Source organism: Strix aluco, chromosome 19, assembly GCF_031877795.1.
Source record: "Strix aluco isolate bStrAlu1 chromosome 19, bStrAlu1.hap1, whole genome shotgun sequence".
NCBI classification, from domain to species: domain Eukaryota; kingdom Metazoa; phylum Chordata; class Aves; order Strigiformes; family Strigidae; genus Strix; species Strix aluco.
The window spans coordinates 6,871,988-6,899,407 of NC_133949.1; the positions used below are offsets into that span (position 1 = coordinate 6,871,988).

Below are 27,420 nucleotides of genomic sequence, written 5' to 3' on the forward strand. Positions count from 1 at the left end.
AGTTGTAGCCAGGCACACTGTTGCCACCGCCTTGTGCCGTGCACGGAGAAATCCCAAGGTGCAAGGGAAGCCATGGCTTTAACTTTGCTTGCTGCCTGCCCTGATCGGAGCAGCCTAGTGATTTTGACTGCTAGTCAGATAGGCAAAATCAGCTACTAATTACTATTCTCACAGAACTTGAAGTTGCCAAATTTGTGTTACAAGAAAAGTAGGGGATCGTTTTGAGTGAGAAGGAGCGCCTCTTACTGACTTTGTGGCTGTGTTTCCCTACAAACAAGCATGCTCATGTTTTCCATACCGTCAAGGAACAAAGATATATAGTCCGCTCTGTTCATGTTCACCCATATGCTGATGAATTTAGGCTCAGAATTATTGTATGATGACAGGAGAGAAAACTAGTACCTCACGGGCAGTGTTAAGCAACAGCTCTCAAAGTTTGTGAGAGTAACAGAAGATGAATGACCTCGTAATTCTCCTCTGTTTCCTGTCTCCAAAGGTTAGAGCATGGAGAGTTGTCTGCTTTCAAGCAGAGAAGCACCTAGTTCCATCAGCAGTCTGACACCTGAGTTTTTTGCCCAGAATGAATCTGAAAAGTTCAAATAGCATTTGAAAAAGTAAAACCTAACCGAATGTATCTTTTTCCTCTCATTTCTCCCCTCCTCCAGACTTCTTTCCTGCCTTACTGTATTCCCTACTTAAGCAGATGATAAAAATTAGTTTTCCAAGATGGGAAAAGGCCAGCACTATGCTGTGCAACTCATCTGTGGTCTCAGAAGAGGAAGGTGGGGTCTGTCGTGGCTCATGTGATGGGGTGGTTAAACGTGCTCCAGCGGCAGCATTTGTAGTCCGTGTGACATGTGCAAGCCAGAGAGATAACCCTGTGGTTCCAGGTTAAGCATAAGCAAGGTGTGTGTGGCAGTCATACGTGCTGTGAAACGCAGCACAGTTTCAAAGCCCCGAGAAGAGAGTGTAGGAGTGGAAGCATGAGCATGTACCTATCTAAATGTTGTTTTATTCTAATATTTTTTTACCTTTGATATTAGTTGGAGGATCTTGTTCCTTTCTGCGACTCTGAATCATGACTACTGGACTCTTCCATCCCCCTTGTTGTTTGCTGCACCAAGATAAGCATTTCTCAATCAGAAGGCATTAACCAGTGAAGATTCTTGCTGGAATTAAAATTTGAAGGGCTCAGTTATGTCAAAATGCAATAGTGCCTTCCATGAAGTGTGTGTTGCTGGCATGAAATTTTTTATTTCAATTAAAACTAAAAGGAAGTGTTTCAACTTGAAACTACAGGAAGTGATTTCCTAGTTTTGATTTATCAAGAACTTGTTCTCTCAGCTTCTGTTGCTCCTTTTGGGGAAGTAAGATGGCAGAGAAGACAAAAGAAAATGATGACTGAAAAGTAGAGGTGAGGTAATTCCCTTTTATATTTTTAAATTTTTTTTCTGTTACTTCAGGAAAATTGAAATTATGTTGCTATAACTGGTATTTTTTTAGACCAGGAGCTGCTTCCTCTCTGAACACCAGATAGGCTTTCAGATGCATTGTATCCACCAAATCCTTGTGAACACCAGGATCCGATACCACTAAATATACAGTAAGAATCCTAAAGCCTAAAGAATAATTCCCTGTGGTTGTGTGAAATGAGGTGCAGCATAGGTGTAGGTCTGCTGCAGGCTCCTGCCCTTGTGCTTTGCTCCCTTGAGCACCCTTATCATTGAGGATGCTTACATGGTGCCTTGCAGACTCGAGTCCCAAAGTACAAGGGAGCCATTTGGAGATAACTGGGTGGCTTTTCTCAGCGTGTGGATGGAAGGACTCCTGCCAAGCACCAGGCACTTGCATCATCTGGGCACTTGCATCATCTGGGCACTGGCCAGAACAGTAAAGTTCAAATCCAGGTTTTTGGTTCAGCCCCATTCGCTAATATAGGTGGTGAGTGGTGATGTTCCAAGTAAAAATTGCACAGCAGAGCTCACTTGAAATAATTTATGATCCAGGAAGAAAAATCTGTGCTAAGAATAACTTTTTAATTACATCAGGTCAGTAAATTATTCTGCAGATTCATGCCCAGGACAAGTCTTGGTTATAGAAGATGTGTTAACTTCAGTATGTCCACACATAAAGTTGTTGGTTTGCGTATTGTTCTCATTGAGTTCACAAAAAAAAAAATCTCCATATTTAGCTCCTTCAATGCACAAATTACAGATGAGCACAGTAACAACGCAGTACATCTCTGCTAAGCATCGCAGACTCTTTGCCTGTTGGCAGTTGTGCTGGGATGGGAAACCAGCATCGTTCACGTTCATCAGATGGAGTGACTTAATGAGGGAGCTGTCCTTGGGTGGACTCAGACCTTTTCATCTCCCTTACATAGTTTCCTTCAGTAAGCTGAACTTTCCACTCCATTCCAGCATGTAACATGCTTTAGTTTCTTCATGTGGTGTATTTTCTTACTACTATTCAGTGTAGTTTTGGCTTCTCTCTTCATATTTGGCAAGAATTTATTTCTACACATAAGTGGAGATAAAACAGATTTTCTTACAGAATCTTCCTAAATACGATGGTGGAAGTCTGTTGAGGGGGGGGGAAATAAACCAGCCAAGTTGCATGTTGCTTTATAATTGTTTTTTTAGGAAGTATTAAAAAAATGCTGTCATGACAAATGAAGGAAAGATATGTTTTAGTATCCCAAGTAACAGCTTTAGAAAGCAATGCTTCAAACGCTGTGCGTTGACTAGTGAAAGCATCATGACTTGGGCTTTGCTAGTCATACAAAATAAACTCCAAGTGTGTTTATAGAACCAAAAAAAAAAAAAATCTCCTGTGGTTATGCTGCAGGATAACTCCTGAATGTTGTAGCTTTGTTTAATCTGCAGCTTGGGAAGTCTGACTGACCAAGTCTGTCTCCAGAAAAATTAGAAATCATATCAGAATTACTAGTTGGTATTGTTTCAAGCTACTGCTAATCTTTCATTTGCAGCAGTAATTTGATTTGCATGGGCTCTTGTAGTTCAGACCACATGGAACTGTTTTGATGAAGACTTGAACCACAGTTTGATACTGGTTTAATGAAGGCCAATACAGTAGACACTTGGCTGACATTTTTTTGAAATAATCCTTGTTTGTTTTTGCCATGTGTCCTGGCTTTATCAGTAAGCTGTACTTAAGATCAGTATCTTCTTCAGCACCTCCACATCTATTTATTTATTTATTTATTTTCTGTATGGCAGGTAATCCTTTTTGTGTTTTGATTTCTGTTCCTTCAGGGTGCTGATCATTTTTCTGTTATTCTGCTCCCAGTTGTCTCAAAGTCTAAATAAAGGCTTAGATAACTTTGCCAGCTACAGAAAAGTAGCAAGGAGAGGGGTTGACTGACAGTCCCCCCTTTTAACTTTACAGAATGTAATCTGTAGTTTAAACTGTCACTCCTATTATTATGGATTAAACAAGACCATCATGGTTATCATGTTGGAAGCTTTGGCATAGCACAGGCTGTAGGACTTCCCTGAATTTATGTCTGTTCATGAATACTTGCTTTCCTTGGCCACAAATCTGTTAGTTTTGTTCCCTGTTGTTTTTGAAAATGATTAACCTTCTGTAATGAACCAAACTCTGCTATCACAGTGACTCTTTAGGCGGTCCCGGATTGTATTTGCCAATGTCTCTGTCCCAGATCTGAGCACAACTAATGACTGGAAGGAATGTTGCCACTGTCCTTTGACCGTTTCTAACAGTGCTGTGACATCTTTAGTGTTACCCTTGGTAGGGACGATAGTACAGAGTTTGTTTAAACAGCTCACAGAAACAATAGTTCTCCTTTTAACAGGGTAGCAGCCTTCTAATATCAGGCTGCAGAATTAGGTTACGCTAAGAAAGGTGAACCCACCACTTTCTGATCTGAGCATTGAGTGGAACGTCAACTGACACCTATTGCAAAGGACTTCTTTTTGTCTTTGGAGTTCAGCTAAGCTGTGTTTTATCAGTCTCACCAAAAAGATGGCAAAGTGTTTTGGCTAACAAACAAATGCGCTGTTTAGAAAACACCAACCATTCCACTGTTTGCAATTTTCAGTGCCATTTGACTGTGTAGTCTTGTAATTAGATGGTGTAAAGTACTTAACATGTTACACAAATATGTCAAAACGCATTAACAGCACAAGTGTTCTTTACTGCTTTCCTAAATACATTTCACAATATGTCGTACTAGAATCCACCTCTTGTCATTATTTATAAACTGCAAAGAAGTTAAGATCACGAAGAATTAGATGATTAGCATGAGACTGTCTTTCTGTACTAAGAATATATATTGTCATGATAATGTATAGAGCAAAGCATACAAATCCCTTCTCATCTAAAATGAGAAGACAGCCTGGAATGAAACACAACAAATTATGTTTTTCGTATTCACTCAGATCAACTTGCTGCTGCTGCTTAATTCCTATTCAGTTCAACTCCTTCTTTGCAAACTTTTGGGTTACCTCCAGCCTTTGCATTTGAATGCCTTTTAGGCATTATGTTACTTCTGAGTGGCATTTGGCCATGGTTTCTGACATGTGGGGAGGCCAACCGCCCACCTGCTTCTGGGAAGGATCCTTCCCACAGAACAAACAGCTTTGCAACACTTTACCCTGCCAAGGCAACAATTAACCAAGTAGTTTCCTTATAAATGAGAAGGTAGGACTTGGTGCTTCCTTAAAGACCATCATCTGTGCTGAACTTTGAGATGACCCACAGCAGTACTGCCGCAAGCGTGCGCTTTGTGCGTGACCCAGAACCAATGGAAGTCGCGTTCGTTCCGGTATTACCGCCCGTGTGATCTCGGCAGGCCTGGGGACCACGGGTCTTGAGGAGACACTTCTGGTGCAGCCCTGCAAGTGAGGCCAGCCAGTATGCCTGTATGCTTCCCTGCCCTGCGTTCTTCTCCTGTGGAAACTTGAGTGCTGTTTGCAAACTGAAATGATGCTGTTGCTGCATCCTACACACGCTTTCCTGCTCTGTGCAAGCTTGGGTATTACTTCCATACACAGTGTAAGCTTTGCAGTTTCAAAGATCTAATCTAATAATAGATTGGTCTACATTTGCTGCGTTGCCAGAAAAAGACATATGTTGTCAGGCAGTCGAAGTCAGCAACAGTGCTGAAGTGGAAATGTGCTGAAACATGAAGAAGGCAGAAATCCAGAAGAATCTATCTGAGGTTTGGCTATTAGGAAACTAAAAATATTGTTGTCTTACATATATGCTTTCCACACGTACTTAGAGAAATACTGTTTGCCTGATGTCTCAAAATTACTAAAGGGCAATTCTTTTCCTTTCTTGGCTTTGGTGTGATAATAGAAGATGCTGTTGGCATTCAGCTTCTTGAGAACTTGTGTTAAGAGGAAAGAGAAATGATTGGAATAACTTGAATGGAAAAAACATGTATAGTGCAGGAGAGAGATATGACATTGAGTTCCTTCTGTCATTGATGATTCAAGACAGTTTTTGAGTTGCATTCACAGTGGAAGTAGATCTTTACATATCTAGGCTGAGGCACAGGTTTTAGGGTGAGGACTTGAATTTTGGCAGCATGTGATGGTAAGAAAATTTTCCACGCCATATTTTATCACACAGTGTTTGCAATTCCAATTTTTCATTTTTAGATTTTCCCTGGGAAAAATAATGCATCATTGGCTTAAAGTGAATGTATACCACAAGAACCATTGGTCTTCTCTGGGTTGGTGAAAAGACTTCACTTTTGAATTCAGATGGCTCTACGCTGCTGACCTTTTACAGAATTGCAGTGAGGTGGGGATTGGGCTTTGAGATGGTATATGAAGATGTGAGGCTTTGACATGCGCTCTGAGCCAGCAATTATGGGATTTCATCTGTACACGTCCCTTAAATACCATCGCTTTTAGATGTGTGCTAAGAGAATGGCATCTGTCACAATCGTACTTTTTCTGCTGGGGTCAATGTGTGCACACAGACGTGTATTACTGTTCTGGAACAAACTCCTCCATAAATGCCATCATAGATGAGGAAATTTTTTTTTCTTTTTAATATTAACGTCTCCTTCTTTAAGACCACTAGCTTTTCCCTAGTCAGCATGTATGTGGCTCAGTCAGGTAGTAGCAGCAAAGAATTTTATTTCAATGACTTCTCCAGGGAATTCATCCACTAAATAATAAATACTTATACCTCCTGGGACCCACCTGAAGCACCATCCCAGAAGTCCTTTTTACCCAGCTTAGATCACCCCTCACACAGGTAGCATCCTTGTGCAGTTAAGAAGTGAGAGTAAAAATTTGGGGCTGCTACTGTTTTCTGCTTGCTCTTGGCACTGTTCCTGGAGAGAGTTGAGTTAGAAAATGTGGCTGTCACAGCAGTTATTACCAATGACATAAAATAATTAAGTTGTGGTTTCTGTTGTGGTGGGGCCACTTCTGTATTTTATAGTGATATGTCTGTGCTAGGAGGGAGAGTGTCATGCTTGATTGTCCTGATGGATGCTTCCAGGAAAACAGGACGACTCTCTAAAGGCAGGTTGTCTAATACTTTTTATTTACATGAAATCCTGTTGGTTACATGGCAAATCACTAACAGAGCTACATGTTGTTTCTTCTAGTTTTTCTGATGCGGTGAGGGGGAGGGCAGCAGCCATCTCATTTTTCTCCCTGTTGTTTTTGGAGGGGATAGCTGCAATCTTTGCTCTTTTCAGCTGGTCAAAAGAAAGCTTAAGCCAGTCTTTAGTCTGATTCTGTAATCAAGTGAATGCTTTCATTTTCTGATGCTTGAGCTGCTAGCGTGGGGTTCCTGGCTTTCAGAAGTCCTGAAGACTTTGGACATAGATGCTCAGCAGTGCTGAGAAGCCCTGGTAGTCCCTGGTTGCTGGGTCCTGCTGAACTCTGCTCCGTGCAGGAATTATACTGGGAACATGCTGTGAAATTTGGGGGCCTTAAGAACAATCTTTCTTTTTCCAGTATTTACCATATTTTCTATAGGTTGCCTCAGATAAATCTGATAGTATTACAGTGTAACTGCGAAAGTCTGCTCTTTGGTCCTTATAGACACAGGCTCTTCCTGTTGCACCCAATTTAGCTTCCTAGAGGGAAAAATTTCTCTTGTGGCTTGGGTGGCAAATACAGTCGGTGCAGTCTGGTGTGCTCCTGGAGGGGCCAGGGTCGGGGAAGCCGGCCAACACTGTGCTCATGCTCAACAAGTGCATGCTCTGCTGAAGGTGAACACGAGCTTGCAAAACATTGTGCAAACCTTCCTGCTGTTGCTGGGGACCAGCTGGATAGAAGCTGGAGAAAGGTTGGTTTGGTTTGGGTTTTGGTTTTGTTTTTTTTTTTTGGTAGATGTTGCTGTACATATGTTGGTGTGTCAGGGAGGAAAACTTTTCAACTATATGTGGTGTTAAGCCTTAAGGCTGAGGCTTTTTTTTGTTTGCGTGTCTACAGTGGAAGAATCCCATGTCACATTTGTTTTGTATCTCACGTTCGAGGTGACATTGTGCTCAGTGCTGAATGAGATGGAGAGGCTGTGCTGCACATGGCCTGCGGTGTGAAAAGATGAGCACGGAGCAGAACAGAGGCAATGAGAGACGAGGGCGGGCGGGGAAGTTCGACCTTGTGTTGTGTGCTTGATGGCCTCTAACACTTGTCTCTTCACCTGGAGCTCCCCAGGGAAGGGAGGCGTTTGCTGAGGGAAGGGACAAGGACCAGCAAAGGGAATTGGGATGCTGTCAGCTGGTGGGAGCAGGAAGAGGTACTGGGGCTTGCTTGAGAGATTGGATGTCAAACCTTGACAAGGCAAGAAACTTCAGTGGGTAAATAGGGAAGACGGGTGCATGTATGAACCATGGGAAGGTTTTTGGAGTTGTTGGAATGATCAGTTGGTGAGCAAAGCCTTTTGCTCTGTGTTAGTGCAATAGAGCAGGTCCTGGACTGTGACGGGAAGCCTTAAGGGATATAGTAATTAAGAAAAGTAACTAAGAACTAAGTCATAAAAATAATAAGTGTTTTACCAGCTCTTTTGTGCATAGGCAGGCAGCAGGGAATGTGGGTCATGCAGTGTGAGTGGCTGAGCCAGGAATAAAATCCAGGTCTGTTAATGCCTCGGGCCTCTCCATAAACACCAGACCATGACTCTTCCCTCCGGCACAGCTTGGGTGGGAAGGGACCTCCGATATAGGTGGAAGACCAGGCTCCACTCAGTCCAGCAGCTAATCGTGTTCTCCTGCTGTTTGCTTTTGCCAGGTGCAAGTTTTTCAGCCTCACGGAAACCCCAGAGGACTACACCATCATTGTGGATGAAGAGGGCTTCCTAGGTAAGTGTCGGCGTGTGCCAGTTCGGCATCCAACCTGGGGCTGGAGGAGGAAAACATGTCATCTCTTGCTGAGATTATAAACCAGAGCGTTTGTAAAACAGGTCTGTTTGTCAGTGCTAGTAGTACAGCTATGAAAGGGGCTTTGATCACTTAAGCACACTGTCTCTGCTGCTCTGCTGTACAAGGTGTTTCACACATGGAATATGGATAGATTTTAATGCTGGGAGAAGAGCACATGCAAGTCTTAAAAAGCAGCTTAAGCATATTTGAAAAAACAAAACCATTTGTATTTCCTTGTGTTAAAATGAGCTGGCCTTTGTCCCTAAACCTCCACAGGCACACCACATCTTGTGTCTCCAGCTTGTTCATCCAACCTCTCTCTTAAAAAGGAGCACTTGAAGATGAGTAGTTCAAATCATCCCCACAACCATCACAATGCTGTAGAGTTGTGAATTGGCTCCTTTGGCTCGTCACTGAAAGCTGTGATTTATCCCCCTTTCTTACACTCGGCTCTCTCCATACTAAATGTGCAGTCTTTGCCTCTGGTGTCTGAAGGTCTCTCTCAGCCTGTGTCAAAGGTGGAGTCGGCTGTGTGTCAAAAAAGGTAGTTGGCATGTGCTTGGGAGCTGCAGACACTTGGCGTTGGGCGAGTGCTGATGGAGAGAATGGTTTGGCTTTGTGGATGGAAATAGTTTGTAATAACATTTATCATGTGGGGAGGTTTTGTTTGCAGCAGTGTTACTGAGGTGGTGGAATGAGGAAGTATTGTGCAGCTATTATTATTTTTGTTCAGTCGCTGCTTTCTGTGGTTGGAATAAAAAGTCTACACGTTTTACCAGTTTGGAGAAAATTCATTAAAATATGAAAAAAAGAGGATTTCGTTCCTAAATAGGAATTAACTGTTGAGTAGCTACTTTGTGACGCTGTAATATTCAGTGGGTTTGTAATATCCAAACCCTAAGGAGAAAATTAGGAACTATACCATCTTTATTTAGTACAGAGTCAAAGTTTTATAAAATCAGTAGCATTACTGAATTATTCCCCTTTCTGTTTCAGGAGTACTCATAAACATAATAGAACAAATTGTTATATTTTAGAACACTCGTGGCTAAACATTTTCATAAAATAATCACTAGGTTGAGAAGAAGTGAATGGATCTTTACAGCTATTGCTGTTTGTCATTTGGGAGTTGTGGGGTTTGATTGAAAGTGTATGTCGTGTGTTCTGCTTTTACTCCCAAAAGAGGAGGTGACATATGATTCTGCTGCCAGAATGTCCCTTGTTGCATTTGTTCATGGGACATATGTACAAAAATTTTATTCCTATTATAGGTAGTATCAGCTTTTTTATTATCGGTGGCAGCTGGGGGAAATAGAGTTAAATTTGGTTTTGTCATAATAGTAGGATGCAAAGCCTCCCTACAAGAGCTTTATTTTAAGAGAGAAGTCACCAAAGGAGGAGAAGGGTTTTTTTTTCCCAAGGGCCACAGCACGTGGCAGAGCAAGAAACCTGGAGATTCCCATTCTCAGGAGGGAGTCTGCGTCACTGAACCGTGCTGTCTCTGCAGATTTGGCATGCTAGTCTCCAGCATCACATCTGTGTCTGTGACGTCCACGGCACTCATTTCTCTGCCCAGTTGGCACAAGGCAGATTCCTCAATTAAATCACTGGTGGCAAGTTTGGACTGCAACCACTCCCGTACAGCTTCTAGCAGCCATGCTGCTATTTATCTCTCTGGAAGTTATTCCAGCTTGAAACAAGGTACGCTCAAGCAGTGGTTTTGCCCGTCAGTAGTCGGGGACTGTGTTGCACTGTGTGTGCCACCGGTTGTACTTGGAGCAAATCCCAGGTCTAGCCAGACCAGTGTCCTCGAGGAGCTGCATGTCCTGCTGGTGCCCCAGGTAGTCTCTGTGAACCAGACAGTGCTGCTGCACTTCAAAGCAGCAGTCCTCTCTGCTTGGACCCTTTCGACTGCGTTACCTTGGCTCTCGTAGGCACATGAATTTACTGCTGTTGGTTACAGTACCCATGTAGCTTCTGTTGGGCTATGGTTTTGGCAGCCTATAACATCCCTTTTTTCAAATACGCTGCGTGCAGTTGGGCTGTTAAAGCAGGACTCTTCAGGAGAAAAGATCACCTTCCAGGCAACACAGGGGAAGGAAGGAGCACGCTAAGACGTTCCTCTACTATGGCACGGCGTGGAAACCAGGTGCAAAACCCAGCATGGGTGGTAGTGTCATAGAGCTGGCAGCTTCATCACCTTTTCTTTGCTTTTTGATAGTAAGTGATGATCTACTAGCAAGACTTGTATGCTCTGCATCCTGCTAACTCTTCTAACACAACCCCCATGCCCTTTAGGTTTGTGTCCAGCCCATGTTTTTCTTTCTGAATTGGCACCACCACATCCAAAGCTTCCTCTCAGGGTTAGCCCTGACCACAGTCTCCACTGTTGCTCCATTCCTGTTTCTCATTTCAATATGCCATAAGTTTTTCATGGTCTGGAGGAATTCAGGATCTACCATCTAGGATGCCTTGTAACAGTGTAAGGTCTCTGCTTCACTCCCTGCTTCCCCTCGCAGTCTGGCTATAAATATCTTAGGAGGAGGAATCTCACTTGGCCTTTGTATAGCGTGTAATCAGCCCATAGGCTTGAACAGGATCAAAATCTGTAAGAATTGCAGCATCCCACCTTCTTACAAAACAGCACCAATCATGTCTGCCTCAAGTGCATCAGCTGCTTCTTGACCTGACTAGCGAAGTGCCGGGTTCTGCTCAAGAATTACAGAGTAAATTTTCACCTTTGGTGAGCAGTTTAGGTAGCAAGTCCAGCAGCAACTGACTTTTTTTTCCTCTCCAGGTAACTTTTGTTCTTGCAGTGCTTAACAAACTCGATGTAAGTCTCTGAAGGGCAGGCTTTGCTGTGTGGAAAATTAGGACCTTTCTTTTCTGAGGCACCTGTATTTTTTGCTGCAGCAGCAGTGAGAAGATTGTCCTGTGAGCTGGCATCTCTCACATTACCGAGGCCCCTTCTGCATATCACAAAGAGCACTGAAGGGAAGAGAATAGGCTGGAGAAATACTGGCACTTTCAGCAATCCTTGAAGTTAACACTTCAAACATCCTGACATACAGTAATCATTCTTAACTGTTTTGTCAGAAAATAATCCTCAAGCTTGTTTCCCTGAGAGTAGCTAGTGAGTTGGGCTGGTAAAGAAGTCATTATTTCTTCTCCCCAGAAAACGTCTGCAGTGCAAAGCCATAACCTGCTTAAGCATTCATCGTGCTGGAAGGGAACAGCTACAGCCTAATTCTTTGCTTTAATTCCCCAGCGGTGAGGTGGGGATTATAGCTGCACAGAACCTTGTTTGTTCCAGTGGCTGTTTCTTGGGCTTTGGCCTCTTAATGAGGAAGAATTTTATTCAGCAAATAACGCAGGGGGGACAGTGCACAGAAAGCCCTTTTCCTGGCTGATACTGAGGTGAATAAGCAGAAGGAGTTTGGCCGTGGGCCCTCCTGTGTTGAAGACAAGTGTCTCAGCTACTGGGGTGCTTGGACAGCCATGTAAAATCCTTGCATTTATCACCTGCTGTGCAGCCAGCGCGTGGCAGGGAAGCCGAGCAGCTGCTGCTCCCTGAAATATGGGAATATTTGTTTGAGTTTGGTTTGCCTTTTTTCCCAAGGTTTGGCTGAAAGCAGGAGCTGCCCGTGCATGGTGCAGATACGCCATAGCCCCTACGCTCGCTGTCTAGCCTGTCCCTTTTTCAAAGGGCAGCAAGGACCAGACTCCCTCCGTCTCTGGGCAGCTGCACCAGCAGAGCTTTTAGCCTGTGATCTCGCTGGTCCCAGTAGCCTCCGTTCACCAAAGGAGATGAAAGGAGACTTTCCATGGAAGGAAAGCACATGCCAGCACACCTGGAGATAGCCATGCTCTCAGAAACCCTGTTAATGTGCACCAGGAAGTAGTTGCTGACATTGCAATCCTGTCCTGCAGATGCCATCTGAATAAAATAATGGTCTTTGAGGGTAGCAGCGTTCCTCCACTGGCACTCCCAACAGCTGGCACATGGCAGCTTCTGTACCATATATCCAGAGAGCCTTTTGTTGGAGAAAAAGGGGCAGTTTAGGTGTTTGGTTTGTTTTGATTGTCCCTTTTCCGTTCCTCGTTTCTCTAGCTGGTTTGCCTGCAGTCCTGTTCATCCTTTTTTCTCTTGAAAGTCCACAACTAGGTTTAGCAATAGCTTGGGTAGCTTTCAGTGAAATGCCATTCATCTAGCCTCCCCTTTTACAGCACTCTTATTGCACAGCACAGTGTGAAATGAAGAACTAACGCTCTCCCTCAAACACCTTTATTCTCTACAAGGCTAATGAAGGAAGAGCCCATCCAGTGTCATTTATATAAATTGGTCCAGCTGCATGGAGGTGAGAGATGGCTACAGTTTACCCCTAGGTATTTCTTAGTTTCAGATCTCTTGCATCCACATGAAACCAAGCCAGACTGTTTGATAAGGACCTTCCCAGAATCACAACTGCTAGGACCTGGCTATGTCCTAAGGGAAAAGGAGCTCCTCTGTACTGTCATTCCTATGGCGAGGTAGTCTCTTCGCACCCAGAAGGCAACAAGGTCTCGTTTTTGAGTTTCTGCCCTATTTATGATGGGAAGAGGAGTCTCCCTTTTTGGGGGGACGACAACCTCTGGCCTGTTGCTGCCCTGACCTAGCCTCCTCTGTGACCTTGGCAGCTGTTGAGTAGCTCCATAACCATCTGCATAAATGGGGTCTGTGACAGTGTGTCATCCAGGTGAAGCTGTCCTGAAGGTGGAAGATTGTAAAGCAACATGTTGCTACCATTTTCAGGGTGAGATCACTGCCTTCCCAGCCTTGGCACTTGGTTGGTGTCCCTTGCATGCAATCTTTCTCTGTAGGCAGTGAACTTAAAAGGTGTCAGAGAAGAGGAAAAGAAATCAAATGCTGGGGTCAAGGGAGGAGTGAATCTTTGTGATTTCCAAGTTGGTAAACATGCATATTCTAGTCTCGGGGAAATTGGGGGTAAGGGGAACACATGAGCTTCGTGTACTCTGATCTTCTTTCTCCTAGAACTGGCAAGTCCATTTCATGTAGGTCACTGCAGTCAGCAGACCTTAGGTTCTGACTGACCTCTTCCCAGAAAGGAAAAGCAATTTGATTTCAGTATCGAAGCAGCAGTAGGAAACATCTTCTCTCATGCAGATCCCCCGTGTGAACATAGAGCAAGACTCTCGGTCTCCCTACACTGAGGTTCATCTGCGAGATGGAGGTCACAGTCCTTCCTTTAACCTTCTTTGGCTGCCTAGTATGGCTAGTAACTTCTCTAAGACCAGAAATCTGTGCATTTACAGAGTTTCCAGAATGAGAAGTTTCCTAATCTCAGTTCATACCTCACAATAAATTGCCGAGTACATTAAGAATAATGGAACTATTTGAAAAATCTCAACTAGTTAGAGTGGCAAAGAGATTTTGTCAGAACTCATAAAATGTTGACCTCATTCTAACAGAAAGAAAGGATAAAAAGAAAAAAAAGTTCTCTTGCCAGCAGTGCATTGTTTTGATAACCATCATCCTCAGACAACCCGTTCCCTATCTGACCTTGGATTCAGGACCATTGTATGCTTTAGTACCACATTGAGTCCCTTTTGCAATAACATCAAAATGGTAAATTGCTTTCAGTGTCTTCTCTCTCATCCTGTATATAAAATGGGCAAGAAATCGGCTTATAAATAAGTGCAAGCACAGAACCCATCTAGCTGGGAGCAGTCTGTAACTTTATTTAGATACGGAGGGAAGCAAGCTAATAGATGCATCTGTTTTTTTGAATATTTCTTACTATAACTATTTCTCCTTTAATTTTTTATTGCCCAGTGACTAGGCCTTTGTATCTCAGGCACAGTGGCTTAATTTGCTTGCTGACATTTATAGCGCTGAATTCCTTCCCCTGGACCAGGAGAGCCTGCTGGTTGCTAGGCAGAAGATGTTTTTCTCTATTAAACACGTGCACTATCTCTCTCTTTTGGATCCCTGTATTGGCCAGACTACACTGTGTCTGTGGTTTTTAGGTTTTTTAAGTAATGTGGTATTAATGACCTAAATTCAAATTAAAAACATGGGGATTTGATTACTGGCTAATTAGAAATAAGTGCTTGGTTGGGAAGGTTCTTCCTGCAATGCATATATGCTGATATAGATGGATAAATATGTTGGGGGGCTGTGATTACATGGGATTTCTGCCTTCTCCTGAGAGGCGGTAGGGGTTGGTAATTAAAGCTTTTGGGGGAAGGGTGACAAACACGTAATATTCCAAGGTCTGGTTTGTATCACCTGGGGAAAGGAGCACTTTAGCTTATCCTTAGAGCTCATATGTTGGTGAGTTTGCAAATCTTGATAGCACATGTTATTCCTTATGTTTATAACCATAAAGTCTTTTGGTCCATTTTCTCTGCTTGCTCCTATTTAAAGAAATACTGCATAAATAATACATATTTTTCACTGTTTCCTCCAGCAGATGGGTGTGTATCGATACCTATTTTTGTTTTGCAGCCTGTGATGAGAAAGCCCAGACATCTCTTCCTGAACCACTTGACTGGCCATGATTTCCTCCTTTAAATTTATTACGTCTTGGCTGCTTCCTAGCGCTTTCCAAAGTCTGAGATAGATGAGCAGATAGATACCATGGCTTACTCTTATCAACCCGCTCTCATAAATGCAGGACCTAAAATAGCTTTTCTGGCTGAAATGATGGAACGATTCACTGAAATTTTAGGTTGGTGTCTAAAAGCAAGATGCAGCTCAACAGAGAAGTAGCAGCCTTGTTTATTTGTTTCACTAGAGAGCATTTGACCATCTGCTTGCTGTTCCACTGGTGTGTTTCTGTTGTTTTTTTCTTTCTTTCTTAAGGCAGGGCTTAAGGGGAGTTGGTGACTTTCATTGTTTGCTTGTATCTGGAGCTAACCACAGGCTGCCAGCTTGGTGGAGACACGTCAGGGTAGCTAACTGTGCACCCCATGGCAAGGACGGGACAAGGCTGAACACACTCTGTAAGACCTTTTGAAGGATTTGTATGTTGTAAGTGCTGGTAGGACTGTAATTTGTAATCTTTCCCTGCTCTTTAAGTGAATTTTGTATGGAGCACCCTCTGAGAGATGAGGAGGTGGGGTTACCATCCATCACAGGTTGAGAACTGAAGCACAGAGAGCACTTGAGGGATCAGTGATACAGCAGAGAATTAAGCCCTTTTCCCAAGGCTGAAAGCATTCAACCCTCAGTTCTCAAACTTTGCTAGTTGTGAACCTACTTTAAGTTTCAAGCCATACTTTTCTCAAGTTCGCGACCTGACAGGGAAGTGGATTTCCTTCACCTTGACATCTCATAAATGCTGTGACCTTAGTCTAGAAATGGTGAGACTGTTTCCAAAAAACCAGTCTGTCATCACCTGCAAACAGAGAAAACATTTTTCTTTGGTGGTAATTCCTTGCAAAGTGACAGTACGTGGCACTTCCGAGGGTTGATCTCTGAGCAGATTTGCCAGAAAATTCTCTTTGGTGCAGGAGATGGAGGCCTCCATGCCTCAGGCTTCCCAAGGATCAGCAGTCATTTATCAAGGTGAGAAAATTCCTGTCCTTGGCAGGCTTGGAGGACCCTCCTGGTCAAGAGGAGGGAAAGCCAAATAAACTTAAAACCTGTCTGTACCTAGACAGAGGTTGTCAGAGGTGGCAAGTTTTGTGCCTGAAAACTTCACCAACTTTATTTTTTCCTGGTGCAGTGATCACTCTTTTCCAGCTTTCTGCTAGCCTTGGTACGAAGTCTCCAGAGCTAATGATGGATCAAGGGTAGCTCTCATAATCCCAGTGCAGTGTGTCTACTTGTTTGGTTTTCACCAGAATCAGTTGAATTCCTTGTATCTAACTCTGGAAAGGCAGAGTGATTCATGTGTTTGACTCCAGACTAGCAGTTCTCTTTTGAGGGGAATGAGGGAAAGCTTGATGCTTTGAGCTAATTCCTGTGCAGTTAAAGCGAAGAGGGGGTGTTCGTTCCTTTGCATGCAGTACTGAGCTGATGGTGATGCATTGGCCAGCCGTCATCTTCAGGCTTTTGGCCTGACAGTCACAGAAAGTCTCTTCTGGGTTTGTGGAAGGACTGGGCTGCCTGTTGGGCAAATGAGCAGCTTTGCTGCTGCCATAGCAAGGTGAAGGGACAGGGAGCCAGAGCAGCATGATGAAGTTCCCAGGTCTGCTGCAGGCTTTTCTGTTTGACCTTGGACAAGTCTCTCATTGTGTCTCAGTTTCCTCATCTGAAAAATAGGAATAATCCTATTAAATCACCTCATAACAGGCATTATAAAGATTAATTAGGAAACATGTGGAAATGCTTTGATAATGTAACAGGCAAGGGGCACGATAAATAATAATTGAGGTAGCTTCTGTCCCACAGGATTCACTTTTACAAAGAGTATGCTTGCAGACCTACTGAATAAATCATCTCTACAGCAGAACAGATTGGAGATTATGGCGGAAAAAAAATACCCTTTTATGAGAAAAGTTGCATAATCTTTTTAAAATCTCCTATCTTAGTATTAATCTTGCACAGGATTAAGTCTCACAACCTCAGGGTTACAGTCATACAACAGTTAGGAATTTAGTGGCTCCATCTTCAAGTCTCATTTGAAATGTAATTATTTGCTCTGCTCTGTCAGTCTGGTGAAATATTGTCTGAAATGTGATTTTAAAAATAAAAAAAAGAAGAAAAAAAGGATTCCTTGTGCAATTTTGTTTGAAAATACAGAAAGAATTGGAAATGTCAGTCCAACTACATAATTTTTTTTTAATCATCTTTTATTTCTGTGGTTTTTGTTTTTCAGTGAAACATGCTGTTTGTGTCCCTTTGCAGGCAGTAACCTGAGCCGTCAGCATTGCCTTCAACTGTCTGGGCTAGGTCCTCCCCACCCGTCGGCTTGCAGATTCTGCAAGCAAAGCCTTTGCCAAGAGTTTTTAAAACACAGGGAAAGTTTTGTCAGGAAGTGGGAAATCTGCTGATTTCTGCAGTTCCTGTCCCTGATTACCAGAGACAAAATCCTCACTTCTTTCGGACTGGGGAGCCCATTCACTCGTGAAGCAGCGAGTGGGTGAGGAGTGCCCAGCTGTGAGCAGCGCTTTCCTGGCAGGAGCAAAAAGACGTGGTTGACAGGTTGGAAGGACGCAGCTCTTGATCATGGCACAGGGAGGGCATCAAAGTGAGTGCGCTCAGGAGGCACTCCTGTGCGGAAGGACAGATAAACCCCTATCCATGCTTTGAAAACATCTTGAGCCAAACTTGTAATCTTCATTGCTTATCACTAAAGAAAAAAGCCAATTTCTGCTCCCTTCTTCCTTCTCGTGAGCAATCAGCAGCTTTTGGAGTTTGGATCTGGTTTTGATTTTCCAGGTTTGCTCATTATTAGTGGTGCGTTATCCCATGAAGAGGAAGGAAGAGAGAGAGCAGCCTGATTTCCTGAGAGCAGACTGGAGCCTAACCTGAATTTGTCTTCCTAACCCAGTTCTTCAGTGAGAGTGGACATAATGATTATTTTTGGAATCTACCTTAACCATGTTCCACATTTTTAGCCAAACACAATAACGATGCTTTGTTTTTGGAGTGTATTCCTACTTCCTGTCTTATGATACCCCTGTGCGGTAAGAATTAATTTTTTTCTCCCACGTATGAGGAAACTGATAAAAAGGAGACCAAATGACTTGTTTCAGGTCCCACACATGCTTCATGGGATGGATCACATCTTGCCTTAACTACAAGCCCAAACTGCCATCTACTTGTCTGCGCTTCAAAATCTGACTTTATTTACCCCCATATTCCAAAGGTTTGAATATTTGTTCTAAGACATTACTGTAAACCCACAGTTTCCTAGTGATCCTCCCAGTAGTCTGTAGTGAGTCACTTATCCCTCCCTGCTCATCGCCAGGTGGGAAGTGTGCTATTACATTATAACAACTTTACATTACAACTTTACTTTCTTGTGCAATGCTATTTCTTGCTAAATCAGTGTCTGGCCTGGCAAGAACTCACCTCCTTGCTCTTACGTGAGTGCTATTAGTCTGAGTTTTTTGTTTCTCACAGCACAAATCACAAGTAGAAAGCTAAGAAAGTAGGGCACCATAAACATATTTTCTAAATGGACATTTTGGTGCATTTCACATGACTGCACCAATCTCGTTGGAAATGCACTCCTTTTTGTCTAATGTTTAAAAAGTTACTGTAAAAGTATAACCAGCTTAGTTTTTAGATTGCTGTCAAAGTTTAAAGTTACAAGGACTGTGAGAGGAGCAATTGGTTGAAAATGAGACAAAAGCAGAGGTTTCTGTACAAGCATTTCCTTTTATCAGTCCTTGATTGCTCATTAGTGGAGCTTGTACTGAAGGTCTTTCCTCAGGAGGTGCTGATTATTTAAGTGGAGATTATTTAAGTGCCTGTGCATACCTGTGGATTTGCAGGTTCCTGGTCTCTAAAGGACTACACCATCAGCCACTCAAGAAGGACCGGTATTGTGTTATCCCGTGGCTTGAGAGAAAAGGATAGTTGCATGCCCAAGTTTGATGTTTAGTCCTTTGGAAAGCAGAGGAGCTGCTTGTCAGAGTTAGGATTTCAGAGCTGGACTGTGTGTTTGTACAGCTTCATTTAATTCCAAGTTACCCTTGGGTTATTTAATTTCCTGACAGCTGCAAAAACAGTGTTCTCAGATAACAATGGCCTCTAATTAGGCAATGTGCCTAAAATGGTAGAATGTTTTATTTGACCATGGCACTAATACTTTGTATGCAGCTTACAGATGAGAAAGTTGAGTGAGTTGTGTTTCCAGCTTCCCTTGGAAGAGATGTGTCTATCTTGTGATACTCGGTGCATAATGCTAAAGGCATGCCCGCTCTTCTGCCCCTGTGGTTAAAATGCTTCTCATCTTTTTGGACGGTGTCATCAGTAAATCTGTCTTTTAGCTGTAACCACCTTCCAGAAATATGTTTTATCAGCACAGCAAGACCGACAGGACTTGCACAGCTAAGGCTGCAGAGCGTTTTAGAGACAGGCAGGCAACAAAAAAGCATATGAGATTTACCTGTAGTTGAGGGTTGTAGCTTCTTGGGGGTTATATTACACTGTGGAGTTGCCCATATGTTGCTTTTATGGCTCATGCACTCAGTACACAATCAGGCAGTGATAGAAATTAAACATACAAGTCAACTATTCTTCCAAATAATTTATTCAATTTGAAAAGGGTGTTAGCATCAGGTTATGCTAATTAGATCCTGACTCATGATTTGTGCTTATGGAAGCTTTATGCATTGGGCTGTACAAATTGATGATTTCTGAATTCCCTCCTGTGACAGCAGGAAGTGGTTGTTCAGAAGTCCTTCCCCTCCCTTTAACTCACAGACTTCCCTTGAAATCACGAATCTAAAGGAAAATAGATTATTTTTTTCTTTTTCACTATTTTAGCCCCTATTTTAATTCCTTTCCAGAGCTCACAATTCTGACAGTTCCCATACCAAGTCCTCATCATTGCAGAGCTTTAATCTCTTTCCTTAATGTCCTGTTTATGTAACCATGATGCAAAATTGCAGTTCTGATATATCGGATGCCTGCTTAAAAATCTTGCAACCTTAATTAGTTGTTTGCTAATCTGCAGTCAGTTTACCACTGCCTTTCAACTGAGCAGTCTTTGCACACACATCCTGTACTACTGACCAGAGGGCTCTTTTGAAGGTTCCTGGTGTAGATTCTGTATATCCGTTTGCTTTTAGGTGACCGATACTCTGCTTAGACATGGTAATACAATGAAAGAGAGATGACTGCATCAATTGCAATGTATAATAACAGTGAAAACCTATTGTCTGCATTAATCTGGACTTATCCAGTTCTGTTGAGACGCTGATCTGTTTGAAAAAACTGGGGATGTCAGCTCAGATTGGCTTGTGGCTACATGAGTAATGCCCGTGGGTTGTCCTCTGTGTAAGATCTGCAAGGATAGGAGATGAGCAAGAAAGTTTGCATTCTTCCTTCCCCGCTACAGTTCCTTACCAGTCAAAAATCAAGGGATTCCTAAATTACAGGTTGAATCCACATTACCATATTTAATAGCTATCAGTATACCCATCCACTGCAAAGTTGCCTAAACCCCCTTTGAGGCCTTTTCATTCTCCATGACATCCTCTGTCAGCACATGCAGTGGTGTGTGTGCGCTCTGTGGATTTGTACTTCAGATCCTCTAAACCTGTTCCTGGATAATTTCATCGGGTTTCAGGTACTGTTTGTTTTCATTGTAGCATAATGATACCCCTTGTCTTATTCACAGTTCTCTTCCCAACAGTTCTTAAAGATCTTTGAACATCGACTTGAAGAACTATCCAGTGTCTCCAAGACTCTTAGCAAACGGAATGAACAGACCCTTAATAAAAATGTAAAATAACAGGTCCTGTCAGAAGCCTCTTTTGGTTTCTCCTGCACAAGTCCCTCCATTAAGAACTGACAGTTTACTGCTGTTTTTCTTAAAAGTCCATCAGAGGATCTTCATTCCATTCTACTAGGGAGGTAGTGAGAAAGCTTGTAAGACAAATTCTGCCTTTCGATAAGCTGTTTCATAATACATCTGTCTTAAAAATCCTATCTCTGAGAACTCTATTATAGCTATAGTACCTTTTTAAATCTGAAAAAATCTAGTTGATTTTCTCATGATAGAGAAGAATAAAATTCTAAAATAGGAACACTTCATCCCCAGAAGACAAATGGAGAGAATCACACTATATTTGGGTTCATACCTGCCTCTCTCTTTCCCGCCCTTCCCCTCTCTCTCTGAATATACATACCCGTTTGAATCAAATAAATTTTTAATCCTAAATCCTGACTGTAGGAACATAGTTTAAGCATAAGATATGATTTACAGTGGTTAACTTTCTTCAGAGTAGCATAAAAACTGAAGTTTATTTTCTTCCATAATCCCTCTCCAGGCTTTCTGCACACCATCTAGGCAGAAAGTGGTAAACGTGTCCCCAGTTTTGCTTTGCATGAGTTTTGTCCATTTTCTTTTGGGTTTGCTCTTTCTGGGATTTACATTGTCATGTTCTACTGAAACATTCCTGTGTTTATTTTACAAGACTTACCAATCCCTCTTCAGTTCCAACTTCCCTACTTCCACATTTATTCAATTTTTGAAATTGGAATGAACCATATCTCTGCAGTCAGTTTGCATTTATTATTTGAGTTGGTTTGGGGAGTACATGAAACTGAAGAGTTTCACGAGAGGCAACTTCTCGAGGGATGGAGGTGTCAGCAGCACTGGGCTTGTGGCTGGCGTGTCCTTGGAGGGTCCCCAACAACCTGATTTCTTTATCTTTGTATCTTGCACATTGCTGAGCAGATTGTAAGCACTAAATAAATGGCAATCTCTGGAGTCCTGCTGAAGCAACTGTGTCTGCGAGGTATTTATTTCACAGTTGTTTTTCTCTTCTGCTTCTCTGGGCTTGGCTAAGTTGTTTATTTACTGAAACACTTTGAGATGAACTTGTGTAATTAAGAGTTGCCAATTTTATAGTGATATATATATATAATGCCTGTGTGTACATATGTGTATATACCTATATTTGTATATGTATATATTTATTCAGGGATATAGAAGGGGATTAAGTGAAAGCATTTTTAGCTGTTCTTTTTCAGAAACTTGCCCTTAAACTCCAGCTTAAAACTGAAAAGTATATTGGGTTTCCAAGCTGTGGTATATCTAGTGAGAGCATCTGCCAGGACTCAGTGGTCCAGGACCAAACTAAGGTTTTCTTTAGTTGGTGAATTAAATAGGCAGCTCACACACAGACATGAATATCCATAACTGAGGGCAGTCCAACAGAGGAGGGTAGCCTCAGGAGCTCGATGGCAGGTTGTGTCCTGATCTCTGAGTACTGCTGTCACACAGCTGAAATCCTCAGTGATACCAGGTTTTAGGTTCGGTGAGTTAGTTGGGGTTTTTTTTTTAAAAAAAAAAAAAATTAATTGAGCCTTTGGAGATATGGGGTGAGGATTTATATGGGTCATCATGTGGATAAGCCTCTGGTGGATGTCTGTTTTGGCATTTCAACCAGTGAACAAAAAATAAAACAGCCTCTTGAACAAGCTCTCTGCTGTTTGCAGCAGACAGGAGTGCCTGCTCTGATGGATGTTTACCATGTCTCTTCATGCTCTAAACAGAGAAGAGATCATTTTCCCCCCAGACAAATTCATTTTTAGAATTTGTATAAACAAATTCTTGACCTAGATGAATACTCCAACATGCCACAATGTGCCTGGTTTTAGTGGCTTGTATGTACCTTTACAAGGAAATGTATTTATGTGTCCAAGAATCAAGGACAATCCATGCCAGCTTCTCAGATTGCCTCCCAGTTGGATGAAAGGAAACCACAAACTGAAACCAGTTTGCTTTCAAAAGTACAACCTGTGTCTCATAAACATGAATTTCAAAGGAACTGCAGAGTACACTTCACCAACCCCAAAGAAAAACACTCTGGAGAATAGGAGGTTTAATAGCAATGCTCTTTGTGGAGCAGTGGCAGCACCTTTAAGGCATATGCACCTGCTTAATTTTAAGCATATTAAGGTGGGGCTTAGAGAGCCACTCATATGCTGAACATGGCTGAAATATCCAAAAAATCAGGACCCCTTCATGTACCGGGGAGGGGGGGAAAGCAAGGCAGTTGGAGGGAGCCCAGCTCTTTACAGTGGGAAGGAGGGAGGGCATCAGCAGAGGTTTTACTCAAGTAAAAGCCTGGTTCTGTGGATGTATCTGACTTGGGTTATGTGACCTGGGGAGTTGATGGTCTGTTGGCAGCACAAAACAGCAGACAAGGCGTGTGCTGAAGTGCTTGCTGCAGGGCAGCTCTAATGGGCACCCCAGTATTTCAGATTGTGTTTGTCACTGATTCTTAGTCCTTCCCCAGCTGCTTTAAGAATTCTCTCCAGTTGAAAAGTTTCTGGAGGGAAATTTAGTATGAAAAAAAGAGCCCATTCTATAGAGATTCCTGTGGTTGAGTTTGGTATGTTTTTGATGGGTTGTTCTAGGTGGGGACACTTTTGTTGTTGTCGGTTTTGATTAGTTAGGCTACTGACGTAGGGTGTAGCCTGCTTCCTTGTTTGAAAATGGAAAGATGATGCTTAAAAAGCACTCGGTGGAAAATTGGGAAAAGGAAAAGAATTAGATGCTGCTTTTCATCTGCTGCTTTTCATGCTTTTGAATTTTTCTGGTGGTGTTTTTGGTTTTTTGTTGGTTTTTTTCCCCTCCAGTGAGCTCAAGGCTGCTGGGCTTTGGTCCATGACCAGGTCTCCTAGACTCTGCTACAGCATAAATAATAATAGTAACGTGGTCCAAAACAGCAAGACTCTTGGGTGTTTGGCAAGTACTTTTTTTCCAAGCAGCCATTGCAACTAGAAGGTTCTAGGTGGCAAGAAAGGTTTTAAATAAAGCGCAGAAGGTACTTATTTCCAAAGTGAGCAGAAGGCAAAGAGGCTTAGTGTGAACAATTTCCCATACACAAAAGGGCTGCTGTAATGAACTGTATGTGGACAGAGTCTCTGTTGCTGGATAGTGACAATACGTATAATTTCTACAGTGCGTAGATGTACAATAATCTATTGTTGTTTTTCTCCCAGCTTCTTTCTTCAGTTCTTTAACAATTTGGCTACCAAGACAGACTCGTGGATTAGACAGTGAGATTGATTTGGCCTTTTTCCATGGAGGCAAGTTAAACAAGGCAGCCCCTTGTCAATATAAGTCTAATTTGACCTGATCTTCTCCAGTTTGGTGAAGTAGTGGAATAAGAGCAGGAGTTGCTGATGCACGTTGGGTGGGTGGCTGGCGTGACTACCGAAAACGCATAGTGCTTAGCGGGGTGGGGAGCACTTAATAGAGAAGGCCCTTGTATTCAGAAATGCCAGAGAGAAATTGTGTGGAAAATTCTTTCAACTAATGGTCTGAAAAATATTCTGCAAAGGCTATTTTCTACCCTTACTTCTAATTACATCTTAAACGTTAATAGCCTGAGCAACTGGAGAATCACACACACTAATGTCACAGTTCACTTGGAGCAATTTGTTTTGTAAGATAATGAACTGTGTCAGCAAAAGTTTAAAACTTGTTATAGGTGGGGCTGATAGTACAGCCTTCTGTTAACTTTGCCCAGTGTTTCCCATTAAAATGCCCTAGGCCTTTGCCTGATTCTCTGCCAGATTTGGTAACCTTTGGTGAGATTCTTTGTGCCAGGGGACCTGACTTTTTCTTTTTTTAAAAAAAAATTTTATTTAAGCCATTCTCAGGAGAAGCTTGGAAGGAAATACTGCAAAATACCGACAGCTTTTTCTTTGAAGAGCTCTACTCCTCTCATGCTTTGGCAGGAGAGGTGTCTTTGCATGAGAAGTTACCCTCGTCTTATTAAAACCATTCAGCCCAGGTGTAGGTTTGTGCACCCTGGAGTTTTTCAGCCAATGTGTCAGAAGTGATATCGAGTCTTGTGGTTTTTCGCTAGCGCAGCTCATGCTGGCAGAGCATGCTGTACCCCCAGGTTTGTAACTGCCTCAGTGCTGCAGTGGGGAGCAGGGACTTGGGGGTGTTCAGGAGCAAGGGAGGTTTCTGGCCCTGCTGGTTGCCAACATAATGCAGAGGAGGAAATAGAATAAAGGTGTAAATAGTGAGTCTGAGATTGGAGAGGAGAAATCTCTGAGTGAGAGCAGCAGTTATGGAGATGAGGACAGGCTGAGGGGGCAGGTGAGAGCTGGACCTAGTGTCAGGGGGAAGGTATTGGGGGGAAGATGGGGCACAGGACCAGTGGGGAGGTCAAGAGACCAAAAAGACTAAAACTGGATGTATGAACAAGGAGAATGGGAGGAGGCAATGAGGATCAAATGCTGTTGGTGAGGGTGACTGGGGTGGGGAGGAGGGAAGACAAAGAGGAACAGGCTGGTGGGTGTTGGGTTTGTGAATGAGCAGCAGTTGGCCACCCAGAGCATTCTCTTCTCCCATGAGGACACCCATGGCAGCAGGTACCTGTCCCACTCACCAGCAGTGGGTGTCTTTTATTCCACGCCAGCTCTGGGCAGTGGGAAAGGCCAGCTATAGTTGCAGTGAATACAGCAGCTGAATGGGCTGGCTCTAAAACAGGAGCATGTGCAGAACACAATGAAGCTCTGATGCAGTTGCAGTTTTTCAGCAATTTTCAGTGCCCAAGCTGATGGTTTTGTTTCTGGGCATTTCGTTTTAACTATTACTAAAAGTACCTGGGGTTATTAGAAAGGCTGATGCCAAAACTCAGTTTGCCTGTGATGATTTACCTCTTCTGTCTGCTTCAAGGCATTCAGTTGCATCATTACAGGCTACTGCTTTGAGATCCATTACCTGAGTGCCCAAAGCTCCTGCACTGGGGTGGCATCTGGCTTGGGTGGTAAATGCAGCTGGGGGCTGCAGACAGCTGCTGGAAGCTGGAGGAGTAAAGCAAGCAAATGGCAGGAAAAGAAAGGTTGGTTTCATAATAATAGGATTGTGTCCCTCGTCTGTGATAACCTAAGTGTGGCAGCCTCCTACCTTCAGAGCACTCAATATTGCACCACTTCTAACAACATTTTTTATGTGTAAGATAAACCCTCACTAACTGCTGGAGTGGTTGGTGTAAAGCAGGCTCCAGGGTGATGGTTTGTGAGAAGTTGTCTGCAAGGAACCACTGTTTCCAGCTCCAGGTGCTAAAATGTCTATTTAACCTCCATTGAGATCAGCGGGACTTGGGCACATGCATTAGTGCTTTATTTGATTTGCAGTATCATTGCAGGATGATCTGTCCCGCTGGGGACTGACCGGGACTGTGGGGCATGATCCCTGGCCATTGATGAATGTATTGCTTACCAAGCATAGGAATTTCCAAACTCCAGTCCATCAAGGGATCTGGAGTAAATTGTCCCTATGAAGAAACTCAGCAAATAATGTCCAGCTATATTGAGAAGGAGGAGCACCCTTTTCATTAAGGGCACATGTATAGGGAAGTTACAAAAGCTTAATAAATGATAACCAAGTAGTTAATCAATGATTAACTTGAGTCCAGCAGGTCAAGAGATTGCTTTTACCTGTTTGAAGGGCTGTCCATGCCACACATGGGAGAGACGGGCTGCAACAACCCCGTGTTTAGGGTTTTCTTGCCCTCTTTCATCTTTGGGAGTCCAGGGAGTGGAGAGTCATCTCTGACTGTGTCTGGTTCAGAAGAAGTCCAGATTTGTTTACCCTAAGGAAGGGGTCATGCGAGTCCAGCATAGACACAACAGCTTTGTTCTGCAGGATGGTTCGCTTCTATGCTTTCTTTCATACCATGCTGTCCCATGGCATTTCACAACAACAACAGGGCACAGTAGAGCTGAAAAAGTTAGCTGTCCTTTTATTTATGTTTTTAGGACCCAAGACTGGTAGGTCCCGTTCTAATTCTTACAAATTAGAGTTTAGCTGTGTCAGGGTGGCACTTTGGAAATAGAGTTGGGGAGGATAGCCTGAGGGCAGGAGTCTAAGCCCAAGAGCATGCTGAGCAGTGAGGATGCTGGTAGGGCTGTGTGCCCATCTCCCCACAGATTGACGAGCTCGGGAGCAGAGGGTAAAGCAGTGGAACAGTGTTTTAGGCTGCATCACTTCGTAAGCCTCCTTCTCTGGGACATCCATCATCTCTCTCAATCAGTTCTCTCAGAACTTGTATTTATATGAAGATGCCTGTTTCATTTCTTTGCTCAAGAGCTTCTGCTTCTAGGCTTCTGCTAAGCCCTGTCATGGGACTTCCTTTTGCTTTTGATTCCCTGCAACGCCCAGAGAGTTCTGCTTCGCGCTACTCGGATTATATCTGCAGAAATGAATTTAAACTATTCTTGTCTATACTTATCTTCTTTACTCTGCTAACATTTCTCATGCTGTGAAAGCAGGCAGAATGCATTTTTGCTTATGTCCATTGTCTCTTTGTATTAGGTTGAAATGTAAACTCACAGGGGCAAGAAACATCTTTTTGAAAGAAGTGCAGTGCCCTTCAGAGTAGCG

At 43.0% G+C, this 27,420-nt stretch overlaps 1 protein-coding gene across 1 annotated transcript in view; it reads left to right on the plus strand.

The window, feature by feature from the left end:
* CASTOR2 (cytosolic arginine sensor for mTORC1 subunit 2) overlaps nt 1-27,420 on the plus strand; it is a 134,479-nt gene that overhangs the window by 57,075 nt on the left and 49,984 nt on the right. Inside the window, exon 2 of the mRNA XM_074845549.1 lies at nt 8,247-8,317. Within this exon, the coding sequence (XP_074701650.1) occupies nt 8,247-8,317 (71 nt within the window). The remainder of the gene's footprint in view (nt 1-8,246; nt 8,318-27,420) is intronic.